At 39.7% G+C, this 13712-nt stretch overlaps 1 protein-coding gene across 1 annotated transcript in view; it reads right to left on the bottom strand.

The window, feature by feature from the left end:
- Positions 1 to 13712, bottom strand: part of tmem131l (transmembrane 131 like) — a 156602-nt gene that overhangs the window by 63473 nt on the left and 79417 nt on the right. The window contains exons 5-8 of the mRNA XM_080192584.1: positions 10859 to 10982; positions 9678 to 9794; positions 4365 to 4463; positions 1002 to 1079 (exon numbers count right to left, since the gene is read on the bottom strand). Of these exons, the coding sequence (XP_080048710.1) occupies positions 1002 to 1079; positions 4365 to 4463; positions 9678 to 9794; positions 10859 to 10982 (418 nt within the window). The remainder of the gene's footprint in view (positions 1 to 1001; positions 1080 to 4364; positions 4464 to 9677; positions 9795 to 10858; positions 10983 to 13712) is intronic.

Genomic DNA, 13712 nt, shown 5'->3' on the forward strand with positions numbered 1-13712 from the left:
CATAATGCTTCCAAGTAAATTTGCTGACTTCCCTAAGTTCATACAATGTAAGCCAAGGAGGGGATACATTCACTATTCTCCCCTTTCCCAGTTTTATATTTGCCTAATTTCAAATGTTTTCTATGTTTCCAATCAAAATTCATGCCTGTCTCCTCAGCAGTGAGAATTTATGTGCCCTTTCTCACCTAGTGACACTCAGTCTGTGCCCATCTGCAATTCTGCCTGATGAATGGCTATTGCTAACTAAGGGGAGTTGGCTTTCACTAAGAAGGAACTCCTAAACCATAAAACATCAAACTACAGTGAAGAGTAATATTGGACTCTAAGCATTAATTTTCTCTCTCCACAGATGCTGCCAAACCTGCTGAGTTTTCCCAGCACTTTGTTTTTATTTCAAGTATTTTCCCAGTTCTTAACTGAAAAGGTGCTATGGGATCTTTTATTTCCTCCTGAATTCTGTGCTTCACCTGAAATACAGCACCTCCTGTGTCCACAGCAATGCACTGAAATGTCAGCCAACATTACATGCTGAGGTGCCAATCCAGAAATCTTCCGACCTCAGTGTTACTAACTGAAATAACTCTCCACAGGTTGACAGATGAGGGAAGAGTGAATTTTTTAAGAAGTCCAGGGAATTTATATAACCCTCTGCTATAAGATCTCCCACTTTGTACATCCAGGATTGAATTAAACCAGTTCAGTGATCAAGAAAAAAATACTGTACATAAAAACATTTAACTAAAAACTGCAATATTAAAGTACTTAAAAAAAAACAAAGAACAAAGAACATCCCAGCACGGGAAACAGGCCCTTCGGCCCAACGAGCCCGTGCCACCGCATCATCCTACACCTACCCCGCCCTGTGTGCCCTACTTAACAAGACCATTTCAACAATGGGATCAATTTTGGTTTATTCACCTCTCTGCCCAATCCAAAATCCCATGGTATATGTATACAAAACATACATGACACATATCCCTGCACTGTCAGGTCTTTCTTACCTGGAAGTCTTGGTGGCTCTGTAAAGGTACAGCAAGTTCAAAACTCAGTTCCGATAGAGTGCAATTTGAAGATTTTTCCTAAACAGACAAATGAGAAAACTTTGTTTGATAGTTTGCGACCTTCGGTGCAAAGTTAACGATGATGAATCCACAATAGGTTCGACAAAACTACCACATTCAATTTTGTGATTTTCTTTCAGGTAAACATCATCAATCTGCCAGATATCTGCCGCTGAACTAGCTGGATGGTCCTACTTTAGTCAGGACACATCAACCAATCTAGACCACTAACATCTGCACAAATGCTCGGGCTCAGGCTCGAAGAGGGAAGACAAGTGCCTGTTAACATATGCGCACAAAAGTATCGTGACTGTTGGAGGATCTCATGATGATTTTATGCTTGCAATTCAGCAGTGATCTGTAATAAACCAACCTTTTAACTTGTTTAAGAATAAAGTTTGACTAATGGGTTACTTTGAAATTGAACCACTCACAAATTAAAGGAGGGGCTATATAAACACACAAATTTTAAGCTGATGGACCGCCGAGGAAACACCTTTTACATGGTCATGATAAGGAGGCATTGGGAAGGTTGGCTGTTTTAAAATTGAACAGTTTCCCAGACAGTAGAGGGCGCAGAGAGAATTAAGGAAGGAAGTTGTGGAAGCTCTGGCCATCATCATTCATAAGGCTCTGGATAGACCACATTTAGAATACGGAGAGCAATTTTGGGTCCCGTATTTAAGGAAGGGAGTGTTGAAAGGCCTGAATAGAGTGGACACGGGGGAAGGACGTTTCCTTTAGCAGCAGACACTAGGAGCCGAAAGCCCTACCTCAGAATAAAGGGACAACCCTTTAGAACTGAGAGGAGGAGGAATTTCTTCAGCCAGAGGGTGGTGAATCTATGGAATGCATTACCACAGAAGGCTGTGGAGGCCAGGTCATTGACTGTGTTTAACATAGAAATAGATAGGCTCTTGATTGGTAGGGGATCAAAGGCTATGGGGAAAAGGGTAACCTCACATTTATCCACATTATACTGCATCTGCCATGCATATGCCCACTCATTCAGCTTGTCCAAATCACACTGAAGCACCTCAGCATTCCCTTCACAGCTCACTTTCCCACCCAACTTTGTATTAACCTTCCCCCCCACCCCACCCCAAGCAGCAGTGCCAGAGTACTGTTTGGGCATGACCCTCTCCTTCCAGGGGCAGCAATTAACCTGTGTGCTCCAATGGGTTCTGCTCGCCAATTACGCATCATGGTGATCCTGCCATGATTGGGCTGGACAACATGGGTAGGTGGGTGGGAGATGCAGAGAACAATCAGGCATAAACATCTGATATGCAGCTGCAAATAGGTGTAAATAGAGATCCCGACTTTTAAGCTCAAGATCCTCGTTATGTCACAGCCAGGCGGGGAGAGGGGCACACAAATGATTAATGAGAATAATGTGATTGGCATGTTGTACATTTACTTTGAAGAGGTGTCTGAAAGTGGCACATAATAGGCTTGCCAGTGAAAATGAAGCCGAGGGAATCTAAGGAGAAGTGACAGCAAGAATGCAAAGTTGGCTCAGTGACAGGGAACAAATGCCTGTTATGGTTTTTTTTAAACTAGAGGGAGGCATAGGGTTCCATGGCAGTCAGTATTAGGGCCACTGTTTTTCTTGATACGTATTAAAAACCTAAACTTGGGTGTACAGGACACCATTCTAAAATTTTAGATGGCAAATCTTGGTAATCTTGTGAACTCAGAGGAGGATTAATGGTAAACATTAAGGGGACATAAACAGGCTGGTAGAATGGGCAGGCATGTGACAAATGGAAGTTAATGCAAAGTGTGTTAAGTTTTGTTTATTCTTTCACACAATGTGGTTGTCACTTGCTAGGCTAGCATTTCTTGTTCATCCCTAGTTGCCCTCGAGAAGGTAGTGGTGAGCTACCACTGGAACCGCTGCAGTTCACGTGGTGTAGGTACACCCACCTTATTGTTTGAGACACCCATCAATCAATTTGATCAGAAACACAAGCAGACACAATACAAAACAAGTACACTTCTTAAGGGGAAAGAACAACAAGGATATATGTATATATGGCAGGCATATCAAGAAAATGGTTACAAAGACACAGGATTCTAGGCTTTACAAATAGAGGCATACAGTATGAAGTCAGGGGGTTACAATGAACTCATAACACTCTTCTTCAGTTAAATTGGAGGAGTACTGTGTTCAATTCTGGGTACCACACTTTAGGCTGTGAAGACATTAGAAAGCATGCAGAGGTTTACAAGAATGGTTTCAGGGATAAGGGCCATCAATTACATGGATAGATTGAAGAAGCTGTTTTTTTTTAAACCTTAGAAAAGGTTGAGAGGAGTTTTGATGAAAGTTCAGAGTCATGAGAACAGAGTAGATACAAAAACTACTGCCTTTGCAAAATGCAACACTTCCATGACATTCCCTGTGGAAAGCAGGCAAGACTGAGCATGGCACATAATTTCTAACCACTTGGCAGAGTTCCCAAGAGCATCTGGCATGATAGATGGCACTCAATGGGGCATCAGGGCTCCATTTATTGATGCTCAGTGGGTTCATAACCACATTTACAGCAAAACTGATCAGATGGTTGGTAGACACTAGCTGTAAGCTCAGCGGTAACTTCCAGTTCTACCCTCTGAGAAGTTTCTGATCATTTAAACATATGTCTGCAGCACATGCCTCAAGAAATTACTATTGGGCATACTAGTATACTCTGTCTATAGACTACTCAGATCAGCATCTACTGATCCCCTACCAAAAACTATCAATATCTACTGCATTTTGCCCATTTGCAGTACATGAAGAAAAGTCAACCTGTAGCAAGCCCTTTAAGAGCATATGCATTAAATGGGAAACGGTCACCTACATTCTCTAGAGATGGTTATTAAAAATTTGAGATATACTTTTTCGAGCAGAATGCAAATGATTCTTTTGTCTTTAAAACTTGGACAAAATCTTTTCCCCACCTCTACCAGCAAGCAGCAGCCCTTAACAGCTGTACAACTGCCCATTTTCCTGCTCCAGCTAATGCTGTTACTGGGCTTGTTTCCTGTGCTCTTTTTATTCCAACAGGGATCATATCAAAATGAAAAGGGGTCAGCCTACCCAAATTAGGAATCCATCCACCCAATCACCAAAGTGGGGTGAATCTTATTCACTGGAATGTATAATAGCAATTTCAATATATCAAAGAATTTTAGTAATGAGTAAAACAATAAAAAAAAGAGTACAGCCAAAGATTTATCTTAAAGCTTTTGATTTAGCTTACACAAAATAATTCAAGCAGTTGACAGTCTTCAAATAGTACATTATACACCAACCTGAATATTTTGGATGCGTGGAAAAAATACAAGTTTGTCATCTGAGTATTGCTGATCATCCGTTACCACTTGGGTACTGGAAACTCCAACGCCAAACATCTGTTTTTTTTTGCAGAAAAAAGGACAAGTCAATTGCATACTAAATGCCAACACAATTATAAAGCGTGATTTCTCTTCATTCTACTGAAGGATTTTCAAATTGAGAGAGATGGATGAAATTGGAATACTTCAATGAAGGAGTATTTATTTACCACATAAGTTGATATGGCAAGAGTGGTCACATTGCAGGAGATAATAGAGGACAGCGATTAGAATTATATGCTCCTCGAGTTGGTACCTTTTGGGATGGCAGGGTGGGGAGTTAATTTATTTAATAATACATCAAACTGCTGCTCATTTAAATAGCAAACATATTGTGGAAGACGAGGAAGGAAATTGTGGGTCCCCTAGCAGAGATATTTAAATCAATGATCACGGATGTGGTGCCTGAAGATTGGAGGGTGGCCTTTGTTTAAAAAAGGACTGCAGGAAAAAGCATGGGAACTACAGGCCAGTGAGCCTCACATCAATAGTAGATAGTTGTTGGAAGGTATTTTGAGAGATAGGATTTACAGGCATTTAGAGATGTAAGGACTGATTAGGGACAGTCAGTATAGCTTTGAGAGTGGAAAATCATGTCTTACAAATTTGAACAAACAAGCTGGATGAGGGCAGTGCAGTTGATGTTGTCTACATGGACTTTAGCCAGGCCTTTGACAAGGTACCACATGGTAGGCTGTTGCATAAGGTTAAAAGTCACGGTATCAGGATGAGGTATCTAAATGGATTCAAAGCTGGCTTTTGAAAGAAGCTAGAGGGCAGTTGTAAAGGATTGGTTTTTCAAACTGGAGGCCTGTGACCAACAGTGTGTCTCAGGGATCAATGCTGGGTCCACTGTTATCTGTCATTTATGTTGATGATTTCGACGAGCATATAGGAGGCATGGTTATAAGTTTGCAGATGACACCAAGATCGATGGCGTAGTGGATAGTGAAGAAAGTTATTTGCGATTGCATCAGGATCTTGATCAATTGGGCCAGTGGGCTGATGAATGGCAGATGGAGTTTAATTTAGATAAATGTGAGGTGATACCTTTTGGTAAATTGAACTAGGGCAGGACTTACTCGGTTAATGGTAGGGCATTAGGGAGAGTTAGAGAACAAAGATCTAGGGGTACAGGTTCATACTCCTTGAAAGTGGAGTCACAGGTGGACAGAGTGGAGAAGAAAGCAGTCAGCACTGGTCAGAATATTGAATACAGGAGTTGAATGTCTCGTTGAAGTTGTACAAGACATTGGTAAGGCCACACTTGGAGTCCTGTGTACAGTTCTGGTCACCCTATTATAGAAAGGATATTATTAAACTAGAAAGAGTGCAGAAAAAATTTACTAGAATGCTATCATAACTTGATGGTTTGAGTTATAAGGAGAGGTTGGCTAGACTGGAACTTCTCTGCAGTAAATTTAATGTGCCACCTATCTGCCCACTGCACCAGCCCATGTCCTCTTGAGGTGTTCTACGTCTCTATTTCTAAAGCCCTGAATCCAGTGCTTTTTAATCATTTTCTCAACCTGGCCTGCCATATGTGCATATAAAACACCAGGTCTTTTTGCTCCTGCATCCTCTTCAGAAATGTACCCTGGTTTCATATTGCTTCTCTCACTCTTCCCATCAAATTGTACCACTTTACACTTCTCTGCATTAACTTTAATCTGCTGCATCTCTGCCCAATCTGTTTGTCATCTTGACTGAAATAGTCACAAGTTTAAAAATCACACAAACTACTATGAAAAACAAAAGGTCTTTTTGTAACAGCCTTCACAGACAGACACCAAAGTCATTAGTCTGGTCATAGCTCATTACATCAGATATCTGCATTGGACAAGGGAGTAATCCATGTTTTAATAATCAGAAATAGTTGGAATGCCCAAAGACAGCAGAAAACAATACTCAATTGAGTCAAATAAAAACTTTACATCAATTGGATATTACAATTAAGCAACTGTACAGTGATTGTAATTGGTTCTAAAAACTGTACTTTCATATGATATAGCCTTTTATAATTGAATGGAGACAAACCCTGTTCTTTTTATGGTATATGCTATTACTTGTAATCAAAGCTGAGACTTCAATTGCCTTTGTATTTCCGAATCTTTCACTCTAAATGCTCTGACTGGACATTCAGGGGGTCCTGTAGCTTGCTATAGTAAAATTCATCTCAAAACCACTGCTACTTTGCTGGGCTACTTAAGGGGAACACTAGTTTTAAATACAAGAAGAAAACCATTGTAACAGCCCTCAACATTGACAATCATCATCACCCTACTCACAGCTCAAAATACTTCCAACTTTTGTCATTTGCAAACTTTTAAATTGTGCCCTGCTCAAAGTCTGTCATTAATATACATCATGAAAAGCAGTGGTTAGAGTACCAATACCTGGGAAACGTAATTATACTTTCCTGAAAAACCACTGTCTGCTATTGCTCTGTTTTTTGTCAATCAGTTTCATACCAAAGCTGTCACTGCCACTTTTATTCCATGGGCTTCAACTTTGTTGGTAAGTTGATTATGTGGCACTTAATCAATACATTTTTTGGAAGTCCATTTAGAACATAGAACATTACAGCGCAGTACAGGCCCTTCGGCCCTCGATGTTGTGCCGACCAGTGGAACCAATCTAATGACCCTCTAACTTAAACTATTCTAATGTTATCCATATGCCTATCCACTGACCATCTGAACGCCCTTAAAGTTGGCGAGTCCACAACTGCTGCAGGCAGGGCATTCCACAACCTTACCACCCTTTGAGTAAAGAGCCTACCACTGACATCCGTCCTATAATTGCCAGCCCTTAATTTAAAGCTATGTCCCCTTGTGTTAGCCATCACCATCCGAGGTAAAAGGCTCTCACTGTCCACCCTATCCAATCCTTTGATCATCTTGTATGCCTCAATCAGGTCACCTCGTAACCTTCTTCTCTCCAATGAAAATAACCTCAAGTCCCTCAGCCTTTCCTCATAAGACCAGCATTTGGATCACATCAATTGCAATACCCTCAATCACCTGTTACCTTATCAAAAGCAAATGAAGGTAGTTAAACAGTATTTCCCTTTAACAAATATGTGCTGGCTTTCCTTAATATTTCTATAATTCTCAGAAATTATAAACTGGGCATAATTCAAATGGCTTTCCCACCACTGAGATTAAACTCTCTGGCAATGTAGTTCAGGGGTTGATTGCTACATTCTTTTTCAAATAGGACTGTAACATTTGTCGTCATTCTCCAGTCCTCCGGCACTATCCACATCCAAGGAGTACTGGTAGGTTTCAGCACCTCTGCAATTTCCATCTTTGCTTCCCTCAGTTTCCTCAAATGCATCCCATCACACTATCTTTTAACCTAAAAGTATTGGCAGAGTTTCTAATATTTCTTCTCTATCAAATTTTAGCCCCTCCAGTATCATAACTGCTCCTTCATTATGGCTTTGGCAGCATTTTCTTTCTTGGTACAGTAGATGGAAGTTGTCATTTTATATCTCAGTCATGGATATTGCCTCAATGCATAGATCCTTTTTTGGTCCCTAATTGGTCCCAACCTCTATTCTTACAACATTTTTCCTGTCAATATGCTTATAGAAGATTTTTGGATTTGCTTGGAAGTTGATTACCATTCTCATCTCTCACTCACTTTTTGCCTCTATTTTCTTTTCATACCCCTCTGAATTTTCTGTAATCAGCCTCAAATTAGTTGCATCATCAACCTGCTATTTGACACACTTTTTGTTTCATCTTACTCTTTTTGTCAAAGATCTCTGGTTTTGCTTGTCCTACCTTTTGTAGGAATGCATTTTAACCGTACCCAACCCATATCCTCTTTAAAAGCCAACCCATTAGTTTGTTTTAGGATTTAGCTGCCAATCTTTCACTCCAATTTATAATGAACAGATCTGTTCTCAGGCCAATGAAATTAGGGGAGGGCCAGTTAAGTATTTAATTATAGATGGCTTCTTGTCCTCTTCCATAGCTAATCTAAACCTTATGTGACCCTGTTCCCTAAATGTTCCCATACCAACACTTGACCAACGTCATCTCCAGAACCAGACCCAACAATGCATCCTTTCTCCTTAGGCCAGAAACATACTGGTTAAGAAAAATTCTTCTAAACACTCTTCAGTAATTCATCTTCCTGTAATTTACACTATTGCTACCCCATTCTATATGATAATTCATTGTTAATATTATCAAATTAACAATACTCCATGGTTCTTGTATCTCTAATTACCTTGCTAATTTGTTCCTTCATCAATTTCCCACTGGCTGGTGACCCATAGAATACACTCAATGGTGTAATGGCACCTCTATTCCTTAACTCTAACCAAACAGATTCTGTCCTTGACCCCTCTAGGATACCTTTTCTCTCCAGCATTGTATTAATCTCCTCTTTGAACAGTACCTCTTTTCTTTCATTTCCCATTGTTCCTGAACACCTTGTATCCAGGAATATTGAGTACCCAATCCTACCACTGATCTCAGTTAATGCCACAACATCATATCTCCATGTGTATTTACCCCTGCAGCTCATGAACCTTAGTATCACACTTCAGGTGTTTACATGCATGCAGCGTAAACTTAAAATAGATCTTACTGTATTCTTTCTTAGTCTGACCCCACACAATACATTACTAGTTCTTACTCTACCTCTATCAGATTCCACCAATTCTTTGTGCACCTTGTTTCTCCTTTCTAATACAATATCCTGGTTCCTATTCCCTGTAAAATTAGTTTAAATCCTCTATCAATTATTTTAACATTAAGGTGTATTTAAGATAAGCACATGTAACAGCATAGGTATAATCTTCAATTTGAGTTTATACAAGTTCAACCTCAAAAATCAGTACAGACAACACAGATGACAGAAAAGAGACAGAAAAAAAAGCTCATGAACAACTGTGAATGACCAGATTCGGCTAACAACTGCCAAGAGGTATGAGTGACAAAAGGCAAAACTCTCCCATGAAATCCAAATTACATTTACCAACAGACTTGCACATTAACTTCATTAGGTGCTGAAGTAAAGTGAAGTAGATCATTTTATTCTTTTTTCATTTCAGTCTCTTTCTCCAGAATAAACTTTAAAGCGCTGTACAAAATGGGCATGCTTTGTGCTGCATTACGATACTGTTCAATTCACTAGATACACCTGTTGTCTAGTGTGTGCATTTTGCAATGGATTTTCACAGAGAATGCTCTAGAATTAAGTCTCGATACTAACCTGATATGAAAGAGCCCCATGGGTAGAAGTGTTTATAAATAAAGAATTTTTTACATTGCCTTCTTCCATGGGTAGGAAGACAACTCTAAATAGAATATTTCCTCCTGCTGGAATTACCTGGAGGGGAGCAAATATGAAATGTTAAATTTTTCTGAAGATAATTACAGTCTTTATATACACACCTCCTTCACACAATAATGCCTGACACCTGGATTAAATGCTGCTGCTGAGGTTATGCCTACTAAAAATGTTATTACTGCAGCAGAATGAAAGGCCATTATTTCACTCACATCTTGCACTATTAGATTACAATTTGTGTTATACCTGCTCCAAACAACTTTCTCCCTGAGCTACTGTCAATAGCAGACACCTTGAGGAACAGGTTTTTCCCCAAAGCTTTTACAAAGACAACTCAACTTATTTTCCAACACAACAGCTGCTCAATGTGTCATTTTTCCAATAGGTTGTTTAGGATCACAAACACAGCACAACATGTACATTTCCACAGTTATACAACAGATTTATTATGTTGAACACTAAACTAAGGCTCTGTTCTATCCTCCAGTCTTAAGATGTCTGGCATTTCAGGAAGTAATCTTATTTAGGTTTTTCTTTGCTGCAGAACTGTGGCAAAGTTACTTTGCACCAATCACACAGTGCTGAGGAACCAATGTCACAGTTAAATTTTCGCCAATGTGAATATTTGGCTGTCACAATAAGAGCTGATGTTGTCCAAAAGTAGTATCTCAGGGCATTAAGATTTTAACAGCAATATTGCAAACATTTACATTTTTGCACTTTTCTAAGAATGCCAAAGTTTGTTTTAAAACACATTAATTTATTCATTCATTATAACAAATGTGGATTTGCCACAATCAACTCTCACGTAGGCCACAATTTCACCACAGTGATGTTTTGATATAAGAAGCTGCAGTCCAATGAGTTACTAAAAATGAACAGTTCCTTGAAACAATTGCATATTAATGTCTTCAATAAGCCTTCATCGCTGAAAGTCTAGACTGAGTTTTGACCATTCATCATCACAGGACTATTTTTGGACAATATCCATTTGTTCATGAACCATTGACAAAACAGATTTTATTTCTTCCATCAAAATGCTGGCAAAAGTTACAAGGGTATCACTATTTGCCTAAGCTGTCAGCAGGCTTGTGAATACTTACCATATTATCTACAGGAGGTATATGGAAATGTCTACTCAATGTAAACACTGAAATTAATATGACTGGCAACCCCCAGCTTGGGTTCTGTATAAAAAATTCTTTAACCCTTGGCTGCCCAACTGGCCTGGAGAAAAGAAAAAAAACAAGGAATTGATTAAAGTTAGGTTGTTGGTCCTGAATACAACAGAAAATGCAAGTAATTAAACCAAACACACATCAAAATATTACTCCATTGGCTGCTGCATTTCCCTACAACAGTGACCACATTTCACAATTACTTAAATTTCCTGTAAAGCTCTTTGGGAGGCTAATGAAACCATGTAGACTACAGGAAGCCAGCAATGAACTGGTCAGCTTGGCAAATGGAATCAATCAGGAGACGTATGGGCATTTGGGGAGAGCAAACAGGGAAAGGGAATGCACAAATGGAACTATACAAAGAGTAGAAGAACAGAAGGATCTCGCAGTGTACGTCCACATATCCTTGAAGGTAGCAGGACAAGCAGTGGTTAAGAAGGCATTCACAATATTCTTTAATTAGCCCAGACTTAAAGAGTATAGGAACCGGAAGGGTGTGCTATAACTATATAAAATACTAGTTGGCCAGAACTGGAGTACTGTATACTGTTCTGGTTGCCAAATTAAAAGAAAGGATGTGATTCCACTGGAGAGTCAAAGAGCAGATTTATGAGTATGCTGCTAAGAATTGAAAATTTTAGCTACAAAAAGTTGCAAGGACATGAAATACTCAGTTGGTCTTCTGTGGTGAAAGAGATAGAGTTAACATTTCATAACTTTTCATCAGAACCTGAACTGAAAAGTAAAAGCAGGAAATGCATGAGGCAACCATTGCAGAATCCATTTCATTTTCATTTCTATTGTTGAATGGAATAAGAATCAGTCATCAGGTGACAGGCAAATGATCTAAACTCACTAGGTTGCTTAGTCCAGCAAGTCAAGTCGAAAGTCTCCCAAAATCACAACCCAACTGCACCTCCCCACACCTCCTCATTCAAAAGTGGCCTATTGCATTATGGACATAATTATATTTTGTCATGCTTCACTTTTTAGAATGATGATCTGAAACAATCTTGAGTAATTAGAAAGCTCAGATAAAATAGATAATGGTTTCTAATCCCTGCAAAACAGGCAAGACTTGTTTAACAGAGACTTGCATTAATTTATACAGTACATTTCATGTCCTCGTGATATCCCAAAGCACTCAAGTAAAATTCAAGCTGGCATTGTCAGCAAAACACAGAACCCAATTTGCGCACAAAGTCCCAAGAACGGCAATGAAATGAATAATCAGATATTCTGCTTTATGTGCTGCTTCTGGAATGTCAGAAAAATACTCCGTTGTGCTATGGGATATTTTGACATCCATTTGGGCAGGCTGCACTTAATGTATCATTTAAGCCAAAACAGCACTCTTCTAAGAGAACTCACTTAGTGTTGCATTGTAGGAAAAAAAGCCCCCAGAATACATGTTTAGATCTTCAACCCAAGGGCTTGATATTTTATGCAAGCTAAATCAATGTATTTGTACAATTAACATTACTGCTTTGCAATCTTTATTATCTGAACTTGAAGTACAATGCATTTTGTTTTACTGGATGCCTTAAACATGAACATTTTGATCAGCCACATAAACATTCAACAATGTTGATGATTTTGAAAAATAACTAGCAAACAGGGAGGGAATGATTTTTATGTTAATTTTTCAGTTAATGCAGGCCATACAAAAATCACAGCAATGCAAACAAAATGAAAAGCTGCTTTGTAGGCTCTGAAAATGATTTAAGTTATTGGCATCTGTCCATCACAGAAGACAGTGTATTTTGCCCAGGAAGTATATCAATTCTGGATTCAACATAGTCTGTTGTAGTGAAGGATAATTCATGAATCCCTGTCATTTCTGCAGCTGGCATGGGTAAAGAGTGTTGGCCCAAGGCTCAGGATGGCTGGTTTTCCACCTACTGGTATTACTTTTACCCTCTGCGTTTTCCATGTCCTTCCCGACTGCTCATCTCCAGGCACTACAGTTAGTAGCAAGAACTTCCCATGCATCGGGATTACAGCCATCACCTACTTGGCTCACATGACCCAGTCAACCTCTGACTCAAGGATAAAAATTGAGGGGTGAGGGGGAGACTGCTGCTGAGAACACAAGCCAGGTGCTCACTGAGCTTTGTATTTTCAGTTAATTTGTTGTCAACTTCTCAACTTCAACATGACAGCTGCAGCGTTGGCAATCCTGGTGCTGATGTCAAGGAGCAGGCTACTGGTAACTATTGATCCAAGGCATGTAAAACTGTGAGGTTTGCCAATTTCGAAGAAAGGTGGACCTTTTATGTCCTAGCTCAAACTTTTCTTCTCCTGATGCCAATTGTCAATTCAAACTCCTTACAGGCCAAGAACTGATCTACAAACGACTACAAGTGAACTTGGTACGCAGTCTTGCCAAACTGAACCACTTGCCATCAGTGCCAGCATGGAGGTAGAAACCTTCATTTGAGTCGCTGAAAGCGTGCTTGTTCATCGACTGTTTTGCCATTAGCAAAACCCCAGGAAATGACGACATCTGTGGCAATGACATAACAGCATGGAGACAAAAATGCCAAAGGAGTGTTGGCACCAGGACGCAGCCCTGCTTTACCCTGTGGCCAATCTCAAAAACCTCCGATGATGCTCCACTGTATGTGATGAAACTGTGATTGCTCTCGTGGAAAAAATAAATGACACCCAGAGGTCCAGCACATGGCCTATTTCTGCAGCAGATTAAAGAGTCTGTCTTTGCTGACCACGTTGAAGGCCTTGGTGAGGTCTACGAAAACAAGATAGCGAGGTTTGT

This window comes from Carcharhinus amblyrhynchos, chromosome 1 (genome assembly GCF_965287045.1).
Source record: "Carcharhinus amblyrhynchos chromosome 1, sCarAmb.v2.hapA, whole genome shotgun sequence".
NCBI classification, from domain to species: domain Eukaryota; kingdom Metazoa; phylum Chordata; class Chondrichthyes; order Carcharhiniformes; family Carcharhinidae; genus Carcharhinus; species Carcharhinus amblyrhynchos.